At 44.3% G+C, this 14,913-nt stretch overlaps 2 protein-coding genes and 1 pseudogene across 3 annotated transcripts; all 3 read left to right on the top strand.

The window, feature by feature from the left end:
- Positions 1–327: 327 nt before the first annotated feature.
- On the top strand, positions 328–2,991 carry LOC117533611 (ribosyldihydronicotinamide dehydrogenase [quinone]-like). The gene is made up of 6 exons (XM_034197461.1): positions 328–437; positions 567–734; positions 812–942; positions 1,019–1,132; positions 2,318–2,419; positions 2,517–2,991. The coding sequence occupies exons 1-6, from the start codon at positions 434–436 to the stop codon at positions 2,814–2,816; spliced, it is 819 nt and encodes a 272-aa protein (XP_034053352.1). The 5' UTR covers positions 328–433; the 3' UTR covers positions 2,817–2,991.
- Positions 2,992–5,032: 2,041 nt separating this feature from the next.
- LOC117533608 lies at positions 5,033–7,568 on the top strand (annotated as a pseudogene).
- A 3,032-nt stretch (positions 7,569–10,600) lies between these two features.
- On the top strand, positions 10,601–12,026 carry LOC117533613 (ribosyldihydronicotinamide dehydrogenase [quinone]-like). Of its 2 annotated transcripts, XM_034197464.1 has the most exons (6): positions 10,601–10,687; positions 10,817–10,984; positions 11,062–11,192; positions 11,271–11,384; positions 11,465–11,566; positions 11,664–12,026. In XM_034197464.1, the coding sequence occupies exons 1-6, from the start codon at positions 10,684–10,686 to the stop codon at positions 11,961–11,963; spliced, it is 819 nt and encodes a 272-aa protein (XP_034053355.1). In that variant the 5' UTR covers positions 10,601–10,683; the 3' UTR covers positions 11,964–12,026. The 2 variants fall into 2 exon arrangements, with proteins under 2 accessions (XP_034053355.1, XP_034053354.1); XM_034197463.1 differs by having other exon boundaries at positions 11,062–11,384.
- Positions 12,027–14,913: the final 2,887 nt, after the last annotated feature.

Raw genomic sequence — 14,913 nt, 5'->3', positions numbered from 1 at the left:
GCTGTGTCTCTTTCTGGGTCGGCTAAAATGGGGATAAAGCAAACATTAAAATGAATGACAAAATGTTTTTGCAACTGTTTTATTGTAAGTGTATACTGTGTTAAAAACAGGTTAAATCTGCAGCTGGATTAAAAATGTACATTTACCTGGCTTTTAGTGGTAGAAAAGTTCCTCCCCATTTAAAATGCTGCCGAAATTCAGTGAATACATGTAGAGTAGATACTAGATTGTTGAGTCCTGGTAGATGCCATCTGATTGGTCAGTGACCTTGATTGCTGATCGACAGCACCTGTGAGAAATGAGCCAGAAGGCAGTATGTTGAGTGGTGTGGAGTATAAAAGCAGCTTCTTCAGTTTGCTCTAGCATGAGCCACCCTTTCCTTCAACACACAGTCTAATTGTAAAATCCAGCATTTACAATTTCCTGCTTCAAAATGGGTTTGTTTTTAACTTTGTGTTCTTGTATTTGCTGAGGCCTTGAGTGTATAGCTCATGTTCAGATTGAATCTAATACATGTGTTTCTGTTCTGATGTGTTCTCATTGGAATCATGTATTTCTTGTTTTAGTGTCAAAGAAAGTGTTGATTGTGTATGCACACCAGAGCTCTGGCTCCTTCAACTCTGCAGCCAAAGACGCTGCGGTGGAAGTTTTAACTGCTAAGGGCTGCGCAGTAGAAGTATCTGACCTGTATGCCATGACGTTTAAGGCCACTGCTACAGCTGAGGACATCACTGGTAAATACCTCACTGAAAATAAATAGTTTAGCTTTCAAATTGATCTTCCGATTCGCAAACATTTATTTTCCCTGCAGGAAAAGTTAAGAATGCAGATCACTTCTGTTACGGAGAGGAGACCAAACTGGCATGGGAGGCGGGAAAGCTTACTGCTGATATCTCTGAAGAACAACGCAAACTCACTGAGGCCGACCTCGTCATTTTTCAGGTAGAGCCAGAGTGAAAATGTGTTATTCTTTTAAGCCATGCCTCTGTTATGAACTAACCTTAGCCCTACTTCTCAGTTCCCCATGTACTGGTTCACTGTTCCTGCCATCATGAAGGGCTGGATGGACCGGGTGCTCACACTGGGCTTTGCCTTCACCCACGAGAAGCGCTACAGCCAGGGAATCTTCAAGGTAACAAAGCAAATCAAGAGGTTTGCCTTATTGTGGGGTACCTCAAGGCTCCATCTTGGGGCCTCTTCTCTTTAACGTCTACATGCTACCACTGGCTCAGATAATGAAGAACAACAAAATAAGTTACCATAGCTATGCGGATGACACACATGTACGTAACAATGTCACCAGGAGACTATGCTCCAATTCAAACACTGAGTAAGTGCATTGAACAAATCAATGACTGGATGTGTCAGAACTTTCTCCAATTAAACAAAGATAAAACTCAGGTAATGGTTTTTGGAGCCAAGTCAGAACGTATAAAAGTTAGCGCTGAGCTTCAGTCTGCAATGTTCAAAACAACAGAGCCAGAACTCTAGGTGTAGTCATGGACTCTGACATGAGTTTCAACAGTCACATTAAAACAGTTCCTAAATCAGCCTACTATCACCTAAAGAACATATCTAGGATTAAAAGACTAATGTCACAGCAGGATTTGGAAAAACTTGTCCATGCTTTTATCTTCAGTAGACTGGACTACTGCAATGGTGTCTTCACAGGTCTCACTAAAAAATCTATTAGAAAGCTGCAGCTGATTCAGAACGCCGCTGCTCGAGTCCTCACTAACACTAAGAAAGTGGATCACATCACTCCTGTTCTGAAGTCTTTACACTGGCTTCCTGTGTGTCAAAGAATAGATTTCAAAATACTACTGCTGGTTTATAAAGCACTGAATGGTTTAGGGCCAAAATACATTTCTGACCTCCTGCTAAATGATGAACCATCCATATCTCTCAGGTCTTCAGGCACTGGTCAGCTTTCTGTCCCCAGAGTCAGAACTAAACATGGAGAAGCAGCGTTCAGTTATTATGCTCCAAATATCTGGAACGAACTCCCAGAAACCTGCAGGTCCGCTGCAACTCTGACTACTTTTAAATCCAGGCTGAAGACTTTTCTTTTTGTTGCTGCTTTTAATTGAACTATTCATATCTTAAACTGCACTGTAACTTTTATCCATGTATTTTTTCTTTTAATGTTTATTTTATTAGCTTTTCTTTTTAATGACTGATTTTAAATGCCATTTTCTTAATGTCTTTCATTTTTTGTAAAGCACTTTGAATTGCCTTGTGTTGAAAGATGCTATATAAATAAACTTGCCTTGCATTATTTCTCCCTACTTACAGTAGATCTTGTCTTTTTCCACAGGACAAGAAGGCCATGCTCTCCTTCACCACTGGGTCTCAGGAGTCCATGTTCAGTGCAAATGGCATTAATGGAGACATGAATGTCACTCTTTGGCCACTGCAGGTATTTTATTTGGATCAATGATTATCATAAAGCTGTTCCAGAGGAAACTTATTTATTGTCTGCATCATCACTAATTGTATCTCCCGGTTTCCTCCAGAATGGCATCCTGCACTACTGTGGCTTCCAGGTTCTGGCTCCTCAGATCTTCTGGGCCCCGTCTCACATTTCCTCTGAGGCACGCGGTACCATGCTGGAGGGTTGGCGCACGCGCATGCAAGGCCTCCTGGGAGAAAACCCACTTGCTTTCACTCCCTTGGACTGCTTTGATGGGGAGAAGGGTTACCAGCTGAAGCCTGAGGTCCATGAGAAACATGCCGCCAAGGAGTTTGGACTGACCGTAGGGAACCACCTGGGCAAGGCCCTGCCACCCAACAACCAGATGAAAGCTGGAGTCTGAAGAGTGAATGACTGTTGTTGGTTTTTTATGATAAATAAATAAAAGATGGTTAATATGTTCTGAATTTCTGTTGAATACTTGGAAACTGTGTTGTAGTTCAAATGGCTGGGGTTTGCAGATACAATAATTAGAGCCAGTAAAGCACTACTTGTACTTCTCAGCATTTTACCTGAATTTATATAACACTGTTGTCTCATCAACATTGCGTGGAAGTCGGAAACAGTACCGAAGGAGTGGCAGACCGGGGTGGTGGTTCCCCTTTTTAAAAAAGGGGATCAGAGGGTGTGTGCCAATTACAGAGGCATCACACTACTCAGCCTCCCCGGGAAAGTTTACTCTAACGGCCCGTCTACACTACAGGCATCAACAAATCTTGAAGCTGGGCGTGTCCGAGGCTTGGCGATTTCTCGTGACCAACAACCAATCGCATGAATCTCCCGACCCCGACATACAAAGAATAGCAATGTTAAAACGAAGTAAACTGGATATAAAATCCCCAAACAGACGAAAACCTACCAGTTTCCCCCACTGTCTCTGCCACCTCCCTCCATGCCTGGTTCCTCCGGTTTGTATCCCGGTAAATAGTTCTGGTCGTAAAGAACCGGGTGATTGCTACCGCAATTTCTCGTTTGGAATATGAGGAAATGAACTGCGGTCTGGCTCTCCCAGCTTGCACGCGGTTTGATTGGCTAGCGCTTGTACTGGCGGGATTTACATAAACGGGATTTGATTGGCTGATGCCAGCTTCGAAAGCATCGGGAGCATCAAAAGTTGAACATTGCTCAACTTTTGATGCTCACGATGCTTGCGAAGCCATGCTCCGCTCCCCACAATGCAGTTCGGCGAAGATTCAAAATCTTCTACGTCACCCCATTCAAATGAATGGGCGAAGCGTTGAAAGCATTTTTCGATGCCTGTAGTGTAGACGGGCCGTAAGGTACTCGAAAGGAGGGTCAGGCCGATTGTCGAAACTCAGATTGAGGAGGAACAATGCGGATTCCGTCCTGGTCGTGGAACGACGGATCAGCTTTTTACTCTCGCAAGGATCCTGGAGGGGGCTTGGGAGTACGCTTATCCGGTCTACATGTGTTTTGTAGACTTGGAGAAGGCGTATGACCGAGTTCCCAGGGAGTTACTGTGGGAGGTGCTGCGGGAGTATGGGGTGAGGGGGTCTCTACTCAGGGCCATCCAGTCTCTGTACTTCCAAAGCGAGAGCTGTGTCCGGGTCCTCGGCAGTAAGTCGGACCCATTTCCGGTGAGGGTTGGCCTCCGCCAGGGCTGCGCTTTGTCACCAATCCTGTTTGTAATATACATGGGTCGGATTTCGAGGCGTAGTCATGGGGGAGGGGGTCTGCAGTTCGGTGGACTAAGGATTGCACCACTGCTTTTTGCAGATGATGTGGTTCTAATGGCTTCATCGGTCTGCGACCTTCAGCACTCACTGGATCGGTTCGCAACAGAGTGTGAAGCGGCTGGGATGAGGATCAGCACCTCCAAATCTGAGGCCAGGGTTCTCAGCAGAAAACCGATGGACTGTCCACTCCAATTTGAGAATGAGTCCTTACCCCAAGTGAAGGAGTTCAAGTATCTTGGGGTCTTGTTCTCGAGTGAGGGAACAATGGAGCGTGAGATGGGCCGGAGAATCTGAGCAGCGGGAGCGGTACTGCAGTCGCTTTACCGCACCGTTGTGACGAAAAGAGAGCTGAGCCAGAAGGCAAAGCTCTCTGTCTACCGGGCCATTTTCGTTCCTACCCTCACCTATGGTCATGAAGGATGGGTCATGACCGAAAGAACGAGATCGCTGATACAAGCAGCTGAGATGGGTTTTCTCCGCAGGGTGGCTGGTGTCTCCCTTAGGGATAAGGTGAGAAGTTTGGTCATCCGGGAGGGACTCGGAGTTGAGCCGCTCCTCCTGACAAAATATTTTTGCAACTGTTCTATTGTAAGTGTATACCGTGTTAAAAACAGGTTAAATCTGCAGCTGGATAAACACATACACATACTTGGCTTGTAGTGGTAAAAAAGTTCCTCCCCATTTAAAATGCTGCCGAAATTCAGTGAATACATGTAGAGTAGATACTAGATCGATGAGTCCTGGTAGTTGCCATCTGATTGGTCAGTGACCTTGATTGCTGATTGACAGCACCTGTGAGAAATGAGCCAGAAGGCAGTATGTTGAGTGGTGTGGAGTATAAAAGCAGCTTCTTCAGTTTGTTCTAGCATGAGCCACCCTTTCCTTCAACACACAGTCTAATTGTAAAATCCAGCATTTACAATTTCCTGCTTCAAAATGGGTATGTTTTTAACTTTGTGTTCTTGTATTTGCTGAGGCCTTGAGTGTATAGCTCATGTTCAGATTGAATCTAATACATGTGTTTCTGTTCTGATGTGTTCTCATTGGAATCATGTATTTCTTGTTTTAGCGTCAAAGAAAGTGTTGATTGTGTATGCACACCAGAGCTCTGGCTCCTTCAACTCTGCAGCCAAAGACGCTGCGGTGGAAGTTTTAACTGCTAAGGGCTGCGCAGTGGAAGTATCTGACCTGTATGCCATGACGTTTAAGGCCACTGCTACAGCTGAGGACATCACTGGTAAATACCTCACTGAAAATAAATAGTTTAGCTTTCAAACTGGTCTTCAGATTCGCAAACATTTATTTTCCCTGCAGGAAAAGTTAAGAATGCAGATCACTTCTGTTACTGAGAGGAGACCCAACTGGCATGGGAGGCGGGAAAGCTTACTGCTGATATCTCTGAAGAACAACGCAAACTCACTGAGGCCGACCTCGTCATTTTTCAGGTAGAGCCAGAATAAAAATGTGTTATTCTTTTAAGCCATGCCTCTGTTATGAACTAACCTTAAGCCCTACTTCTCAGTTCCCCATGTACTGGTTCACTGTTCCTGCCATCATGAAGGGCTGGATGGACCGGGTGCTCACACTGGGCTTTGCCTTCACCCACGAGAAGCGCTACAGCCAGGGAATCTTCAAGGTAACAAAGCAAATCAAGAGGTTTGCCTTATTGTGGGGTACCTCAAGGCTCCATCTTGGGGCCTCTTCTTTTTAACGTCTACATGCTACCACTGGCTCAGATAATGAAAAACAACAAAATAAGTTACCATAGCTATGCGGATGACACACATGTACGTAACAATGTCACCAGGAGACTATGCTCCAATTCAAACACTGAGTAAGTGCATTGAACAAATCAATGACTGGATGTGTCAGAACTTTCTCCAATTAAACAAAGATAAAACTCAGGTAATGGTTTTTGGAGCCAAGTCAGAACGTATAAAAGTTAGCGCTGAGCTTCAGTCTGCAATGTTCAAAACAACAGATAGCGCCAGAACTCTAGGTGTAGTCATGGACTCTGACCTGAGTTTCAACAGTCACATTAAAACAGTTCCTAAATCAGCCTACTATCACCTAAAGAACATATCTAGGATTAAAAGACTAATGTCACAGCAGGATTTGGAAAAACTTGTCCATGCTTTTATCTTCAGTAGACTGGACTACTGCAATGGTGTCTTCACAGGTCTCACTAAAAAATCTATTAGAAAGCTGCAGCTGATTCAGAACGCCGCTGCTCGAGTCCTCACTAACACTAAGAAAGTGGATCACATCACTCCTGTTCTGAAGTCTTTACACTGGCTTCCTGTGTGTCAAAGAATAGATTTCAAAATACTACTGCTGGTTTATAAAGCACTGAATGGTTTAGGGCCAAAATACATTTCTGACCTCCTGCTAAATGATGAACCATCCATATCTCTCAGGTCTTCAGGCACTGGTCAGCTTTCTGTCCCCAGAGTCAGAACTAAACATGGAGAAGCAGCGTTCAGTTATTATGCTCCAAATATCTGGAACAAACTCCCAGAAACCTGCAGGTCCGCTGCAACTCTGACTACTTTCAAATCCAGGCTGAAGACTTTTCTTTTTGTTGCTGCTTTTAATTGAACTATTCATATCTTAAACTGCACTGTAACTTTTATCCATGTATTTTTTCTTTTAATGTTTATTTTATTAGCTTTTCTTTTTAATGACTGATTTTAAATGCCATTTTCTTAATGTCTTTCATTTTTTGTAAAGCACTTTGAATTGCCTTGTGTTGAAAGATGCTATATAAATAAACTTGCCTTGCATTATTGTGACTCTATCTCTCCCTACTTACAGTGGATCTTGTCTTTTTCCACAGGACAAGAAGGCCATGCTCTCCTTCACCACTGGGTCTCAGGAGTCCATGTTCAGTGCAAATGGCATTAATGGAGACATGAATGTCACTCTTTGGCCACTGCAGGTATTTTATTTGGATCAATGATTATCAAAAAGCTGTTCCAGAGGAAACTTATTTATTGTCTGCATCATCACTAATTATATCTCCCTGTTTCCTCCAGAATGGCATCCTGCACTACTGTGGCTTCCAGGTTCTGGCTCCGCAGATCTTCTGGGCCCCCTCTCACGTTCCCTCTGAGGCACGCGGTACCATGCTGGAGGGCTGGCGCACGCGCATGCAAGGCCTCCTGGGAGAAAACCCACTTGCTTTCACTCCCTTGGACTGCTTTGATGGGGAGAAGGGTTACCAGCTGAAGCCTGAGGTCCATGAGAAACATGCCGCCAAGGAGTTTGGACTGACCGTAGGGATCCACCTGGGCAAGGCCCTGCCACCCAACAACCAGATGAAAGCTGGAGTCTGAAGAATGAATGACTGTTGTTGGTTTTTTATGATGATAAATAAAAGATGGTTAATATGTTCTGAATTTCTGTTGAATACTTGGAAACTGTGTTGTAGTTCAAATGGCTGGGGTTTGCAGATACAATAATTAGAGCCAGTAAAGCATTTGTACTTCTCAGCATTTTACCTGAATTTATATAACACTGTTGTCTCATCAACATTGCGTGGAAGTCGGAAACAGTACCAAAGGAGTGGCAGACCGGCGTGGTGGTTCCCCTTTTTAAAAAGGGGGATCAGAGGGTGTGTGCCAATTACAGAGGCATCACACTACTCAGCCTCCCCGGGAAAGTTTACTCTAACGGCCCGTCTACACTACAGGCATCAACAAATCTTGAAGCTGGGCGTGTCTGAGGCTTGGCGATTTCTCGTGACCAACAACCAATCACATGAATCTCCCGCCCCCGACATACAAAGCAATAGCAATGTTAAAACGAAGTAAACTGGAGATAAAATCCCCAAACAGACAGAAACCTACCAGTTTCACCCACTGTCTCTGCCACCTCCCTCCATGCCTGCTTCCTCCGGTTTGTATCACGGTAAATAGTTCTGGTCGTAAAGAACCGGGTGATTTGCTACCGTAATTTCTCGTTTGGAATATGAGGAAATGAACTGCGGTCTGGCTCTCCCAGCTTGCACGCGGTTTGATTGGCTAGCGCTTGTACTGGCGGGATTTGCATAAACGGGTTTTGATTGGCTGATGCCAGCTTCGGGAGCATCAAAAGTTGAACATTGCTCAACTTTTGATGCTCACGATGCTTGCAAAGCCATACTCCGCTCCCCACAATGCAGTTCGGCGAAGATTCAAACTCTTCTACGTCACCCCATTCAAATGAATGGGCGACGCGTTTGAAAGCATTTTTCGATGCCTGTAGTGTAGACGGGCCGTAAGGTACTCGAAAGGAGGGTCAGGCCGATTGTCGAACCTCAGATAGAGGAGGATCAATGCGGATTCCGTCCTGGTCGAGGAACGACGGATCAGCTTTTTACTCTCGCAAGGATCCTGGGGGGGCTTGGGAGTACGCTTATCCGGTCTACATTTGTTTTGTAGACTTGGAGAAGGCGTATGACCGAGTTACTGTGGGAGGTGCTGCGGGGGTGAGGGGGTCTCTACTCAGGGCCATCCAGTCTCTGTACTTCCAAAGCGAGAGCTGTGTCCGGGTCCTCGGCAGTAAGTCGGACCCATTTCCGGTGAAGGTTGGCCTCCGCCAGGGCTGCGCTTTGTCACCAATCCTGTTTGTAATATACATGGATCGGATTTCGAGTCGTGGGGGAGGGGGTCTGCAGTTCGGTGGACTAAGGATTGCACCACTGCTTTTTGCAGATGATGTGGTTCTAATGGCTTCATCGGTCTGCGACCTTCAGCACTCACTAGATCGGTTCGCAACCGAGTGTGAAGCGGCTGGGATGAGGATCAGCACCTCCAAATCTGAGACCATGGTTCTCAGCAGGAAACCGATGGACTGTCCACTCCAAGTAGGGAATGAGTCCTAACCCCAAGTGAAGGAGTTCAAGTATCTCGGGGTCTTGTTCTCGAGTGAGGGAACAATGGAGTGTGAGATGGAACGGAGAATCGCGGGAACGGTACTGCAGTCGCTTTACCGCACCGTTGTGACGAAAAGGGAGCTGAGCCAGAAGGCAAAGCTCTCTGTCTACCGGGCCTTTTTCGTTCCTACCCTCACCTATGGTCATGAAGGATGGGTCATGACCGAAAGAACGAGATCGCGGATACAAGCGGCCGAGATGGGTTTTCTCCGCAGGGTGGCTGGTGTCTCCCTTAAGGCCCTGTCACACTGTCCCGAAATTGACACCCGATGGACACACGATAAAGGAAATGTTCAAATTCGGCTGTGATCGTAGCAACATCGGGCCATTCGTGAGGGCATCTTAAGCCATCGAATGACCGCCGGTGGAGTTTCTCAGGCTCCGGCAGCAACTTCGTGAGCGGCAACTTCGTAAGGCATCGTGAGGGCATCTTGTCAAATCGTCTCATCTTCGTGTTATCATCGGTGCCATCGGGCATTCGCCCTCACTCTGATCGGGGCGAATGCCCGATGGCACCGATGATAACAAGATGCCCTCACGATGGCCTTACGAAGGGCACAAGTGACACACGAATTCAACACGAAAATGAACCTTCGCAAGGTCCTTCGGCAATTTTATGGCATGCCAAAGATTTTACCACCGCTCACGAAGTTGCTGCCGGAGCCTGAGAAACTCCACCGGCGGTCATACGATGGCTTAAGATGCCCTCACGAATGGCCCGATGTTGCTACGATCACAGCCGAATTTGAACATTTCCTTTATCGTGTGTCCATCGGGTTGTTTTATTGCACAACAAAATCATGTAAATATATTATGTAAATAACCCAATTTGTGTTCTGTGAAACTAAAAAGGATATAATATATTATTTTGAAGGACAGTTGACAGGAAGTTGTTGTTGTTATGGAAACAACATTACGGAGAAAACGTAATATTTTCTACATATAACGACGGATAAAGTAAAGAACAAAGTCTGAAGATATCAGTACAGTATCATAGTACTGTAACATAATTGATTTTGGTACTTTCATTGCAGTTGTATGTCTTAAATGTAATGTAAATGTTGCCTTTGTGTGTGGTTCGGGGCCATCTTCGTGCGAAATTCACAATTCCATATTCGTGTGTCCATCGGGTGTCAATTTCGGAACAGTGTGACAGGGCCTTTAGGGATAAGGTGAGAAGTTCGGTCATCCGGGAGGGACTCGGAGTTGAGCCGCTCCTCCTGACAAAATGTTTTTGCAACTGTTCTATTGTAAGTGTATACCGTGTTAAAAACAGGTTAAATCTGCAGCTGGATAAACACATACACATACTTGGCTTGTAGTGGTAGAAAAGTTTCTCCACATTTAAAATGCTGCCGAAATTCAGTGAATACATGTAGAGTAGATACTAGATTGATGAGTCCTGGTAGTTGCCATCTGATTGGTCAGTGACCTTGATTGCTGATCGACAGCACCTGTGAGAAATGAGCCAGAAGGCAGTATGTTGAGTTGTGTGGAGTATAAAAGCAGCTTCTTCAGTTTGCTCTAGCATGAGCCACCCTTTCCTTCAACACACAGTCTAATTGTAAAATCCAGCATTTACAATTTCCTGCTTCAAAATGGGTATGTTTTTAACTTTGTGTTCTTGTATTTGCTGAGGGCTTGAGTGTATAGCTCATGTTCAGATTGAATCTAATACATGTGTTTCTGTTCTGATGTGTTCTCATTGGAATCATGTATTTCTTGTTTTAGTGTCAAAGCAAGTGTTGATTGTGTATGCACACCAGAGCTCTGGCTCCTTCAACTCTGCAGCCAAAGACGTTGCGGTGGAAGTTTTAACTGCTAAAGGCTGCGCAGTAGAAGTATCTGACCTGTATGCCATGACGTTTAAGGCCACTGCTACAGCTGAGGACATCACTGGTAAATACCTCACTGAAAATAAATAGTTTAGCTTTCAAACTGGTCTTCAGACTCGCAAACATTTATTTTCCCTGCAGGAAAAGTTAAGAATGCAGATCACTTCTGTTACGGAGAGGAGACCAAACTGGCATGGGAGGCGGGAAAGCTTACTGCTGATATCACTGAAGAACAACGCAAACTCACTGAGGCCGACCTCGTCATTTTTCAGGTAGAGCCAGAATTGGTATGTTTCTGTTTTGTTAAGCCATGCCTCTGTTATGAACTAACCTTAAGAACTACTTCTCAGTTCCCCATGTACTGGTTCACTGTTCCTGCCATCATGAAGGGCTGGATGGACCGGGTGTTCACACTGGGCTTTGCCTTCACCCACGAGAAGCGCTACAGCCAGGGAATCTTCAAGGTAACAAAGCAAATCAAGAGGTTTGCATTATTGTGACTCTATCTCTCCCTACTTACAGTAGATCTTGTCTTTTTCCACAGGACAAGAAGGCCATGCTCTCCTTCACCACTGGGTCTCAGGAGTCCATGTTCAGTTCAAATGGCATTAATGGAGACATGAATGTCACTCTTTGGCCACTGCAGGTATTTTATTTGGATCAATGATTATCATAAAGCTGTTCCAGAGGAAACTTATTTATTGTCTGCATCATCACTAATTGTATCTCTCTGTTTCCTCCAGAATGGCATCCTGCACTACTGTGGCTTCCAGGTTCTGGCTCCTCAGATCTTCTGGGCCCCCTCTCACGTTCCCTCTGAGGCACGCGGGACCATGCTGGAGGGCTGGCGCACGCGCATGCAAGGCCTCCTGGGAGAAAACCCACTTGCTTTCACTCCCTTGGATTGCTTTGATGGGGAGAAGGGTTACCAGCTGAAGCCTGAGGTCCATGAGAAACATGCCGCCAAGGAGTTTGGACTGACCGTGGGGACCCACCTGGGCAAGGCCCTGCCACCCAACAACCAGATGAAAGCTGGAGTCTGAAGAATGAATGACTGTTGTTGGTTTTTTATGATGATAAATAAAAGATGGTTAATATGTTCTGAATTTCTGTTGAATACTTGGAAACTGTATTGTAGTTCAAATGGCTGGGGTTTGCATATAGAACTAGAGAATGCAATTCCTGAAGAAATTGCTAGTGGGAATGCTTTATGCTGAAAAGCTGACGCTAAACTGCTATGCTGAAATGTAATGTGTAAGAAGAAAGTGAAGAATTTAGATTGAAATGATGCATGAACACTGGGGGCTTGAATGTTTGATGAGAGAAGAAAGTGAAAAGCAGCAGAATATTTGAACTGCAAACTTTTGAACTAACTTGATGGCGAATGATCTGTCACCATGGCAACGACATTTGATGACATCTCATAATATGCTCCGATGCGTTACCAAACCTGTGAAGTTTTGGAGCATTTTCACCGAAGTTATGAGAACTGTGTTTCATGGTGAGCATTGTGTTGCCATGGCAACGGCATTTGAAGAAATCTCAAAACTGTCCCGTAGATGTCTTCACGGCTGGACTTAGTTAGCACACTTGTGAAGTTTGATCACTTTTTGAAAATGTTCATAGGAGTTATAGCCACATCGTCTTTTATGGCGAGGGATGCGTTTCCATGGAAACGGCATATGATGAGATGTCAGATTTGACGTAGAGCTGTTGAGGCATGGATAGGTGATATACAGGTGAAGATTGTGGGACGACCGGACCGTGTCTATTGGAGCTACAGCGACATCGTGTTTTATGGCGAGGGATGCGTTTCCATGGCAACAGCCTTTGGTGAGATCTCAGATGGATCTCATGGAAACGGCATATGATGACACCCCATAATTGACGTAGAGCTGTTGAGGGCTGGACCATTAACCATTACCTGAAGTCTGCTGCTCTGAGCATGTCAGTTGGATGACATCATCGTGTTCCATGACACAGGTATTTGAGCTAACGAGGTGTCCAGAGATCAAAGGTTTCCATGGTGAGACTTGGGTTGCATTCCAATAGTCCATTTAGCTTAGGAACATTCCTAACGGAGTGAAATGACCCGGAAGTACGTCAGTGGCAGCCATGATAAGTGCCGTTCCAATTCTCCAAATGAAAGGAAAGGAGGTTTCAAACTTCCTTTATAACCTCCTTTAGCTTAGGAACCACTGGACCTCACTAACCGAAAGAAGAGGAGAAAATTCTGCCCCACAATGCATTGCAGCCGCAGCATTTGTCATCACAACAGTCGGCCGTTCACGGAAACAACCGATTATGACGGAGAAATGATATCATGAAAGTTACGGTGCTCATTAAGCTAAACGTATGTGGTAAGTTGCCAAAGTGCTTTGTTCTGAACGTTCATCAGTATTATAATCAAAGAGAGAAATATGAACGTTAGTTTTTACTGAAATGATCAAATAAAGTCAACATCTCACAGTCTTTACTGAGCTGTGTGGTTTGTTCAACTTTTAAAAGATGTTTGAATGGTGATATACACAGTGATAGATGTTAAGGACTAACGTTTATAATAAATACATCTGTATTGATTTAAGATCTTTCCATCAATCATACGTATTGGGATCATTTGTATTAATGAGGACCGGAGGGAGAGGGTGACGAGCAGAAGCTTCACTTTCCTTTTTTATTTCAATTCCAGCTTTGGTCCTGAAGAATCTGTTTCTCTGTTGTCCCCGTTCATAAAGCATAAAGCAACAGCGTCAGAGCACAGAGTCTCTAGATGAGTTCACAGGAGTCCCTCGTTCTTATTGAACATCCATGTTGTAGTCCGCTGTATAGAGAACTGTAGTCTCCATAGTTTCCCCACAGCAGCAGACGCACATTCAGGACGTCCGCTGGCGCATCAGAAACACGTGGGATAGTGAAAGTGCAGTCGATTCTCTAAAGTACCGCGGTCTCTTCTCCTAAGTCCTTTTGAATTCTCCTATCCACTATCCCTTAACCCCGTGACCTTTCACTCAGAGGTCAAGGGATAGGAGATAGTGTTAGAATTTAGGAGCTGATTTTTGGATTATCGGAACGCAACCCTGTATTTACACAACATAGAGTGGGAAGCTTCCCCATTATGTAGGAATTATATAAATAATTTAAATAAATGTGGCAAAGGCTCAAATTTGTTGAACAACACATTTTTAACAGGTTTGTTAATTGACCAAAAAATATGAACAGTTGGAAGATTGAAAATGGGATTATTATTAGGATTCTTTGTAGCTCATTGAAAAGTAGAATCATTTAGAAAGATGTGAACATTTAAGTTTCTATTTTAGAAAAGCTGACACTGTAGTGCATCGCTGGTTTTAAAAGTGATTTATAAGAGTCGTGTTTAAAGATGTGCAATACTTACAACGTTTATAAAGATCCTCTGAGTGTGTGTCGTTAGTGAGCTGATCAAATGTTAGGGATAAACACCTTGACATATTGACTACAAGAGCTTGAATCAAACAAGCAACCTTGTATTTGAAAGATTAACTCACAACAGTCGCACCTGGTATATAAGTGGTGTGGCTGAGTACTTTAAAGGGTTCATGAATAGAGGGGACTTGAATGTGAAATAAGAACAAGAAATTCAAAGTCTAAATGCATGAAAAAGCAGCAGAATATTTGAACTGAAAACTAAAAGCATACGTCACCAATAATGTCTAAAATATGTGGAACATGTTGAAGTCAGTATGAAGTCTCCATCAGATGGGAACGAATGGGCTGAGACAGTCTGTTAAACTCCTGTTACATGTGAACGTTTTGTTGAAGAACCGTAACAGATATCGGTGACATTTCAAAGCGTGAAGCATGTCAAGGAAGTTGAGCGTCTGAAGTAGAATTGTTGTGTACTTTCGGGTTAATAATGTGGCTTTTTGGCAGTTTAACTAAAGGTGTGCGGCTGCTGTGGTGGGAAAGGTGAGGCTGAACTTACAATGGGGTTTAATGGAGACATGTTGAAAGTAC

This window comes from Gymnodraco acuticeps, unplaced genomic scaffold, assembly GCF_902827175.1.
Source record: "Gymnodraco acuticeps unplaced genomic scaffold, fGymAcu1.1, whole genome shotgun sequence".
In the NCBI taxonomy this organism is placed as follows: Eukaryota; Metazoa; Chordata; class Actinopteri; order Perciformes; family Bathydraconidae; genus Gymnodraco; species Gymnodraco acuticeps.
Note: the sequence above shows the minus strand (reverse complement) of the source record. Positions and strands in the feature narration are given on the sequence as shown.

Coding starts and splice junctions, on each gene's coding strand:
- LOC117533611 (XM_034197461.1), top strand. Junction 735..811: donor TACAGCTGAGGACATCACTG/GTAAATACCTCA, acceptor TTTTCCCTGCAG/GAAAAGTTAAGAATGCAGAT. Junction 1,133..2,317: donor ACAGCCAGGGAATCTTCAAG/GTAACAAAGCAA, acceptor CTTTTTCCACAG/GACAAGAAGGCCATGCTCTC.
- LOC117533613 (XM_034197463.1), top strand. Junction 10,985..11,061: donor TACAGCTGAGGACATCACTG/GTAAATACCTCA, acceptor TTTTCCCTGCAG/GAAAAGTTAAGAATGCAGAT. Junction 11,385..11,464: donor ACAGCCAGGGAATCTTCAAG/GTAACAAAGCAA, acceptor CTTTTTCCACAG/GACAAGAAGGCCATGCTCTC.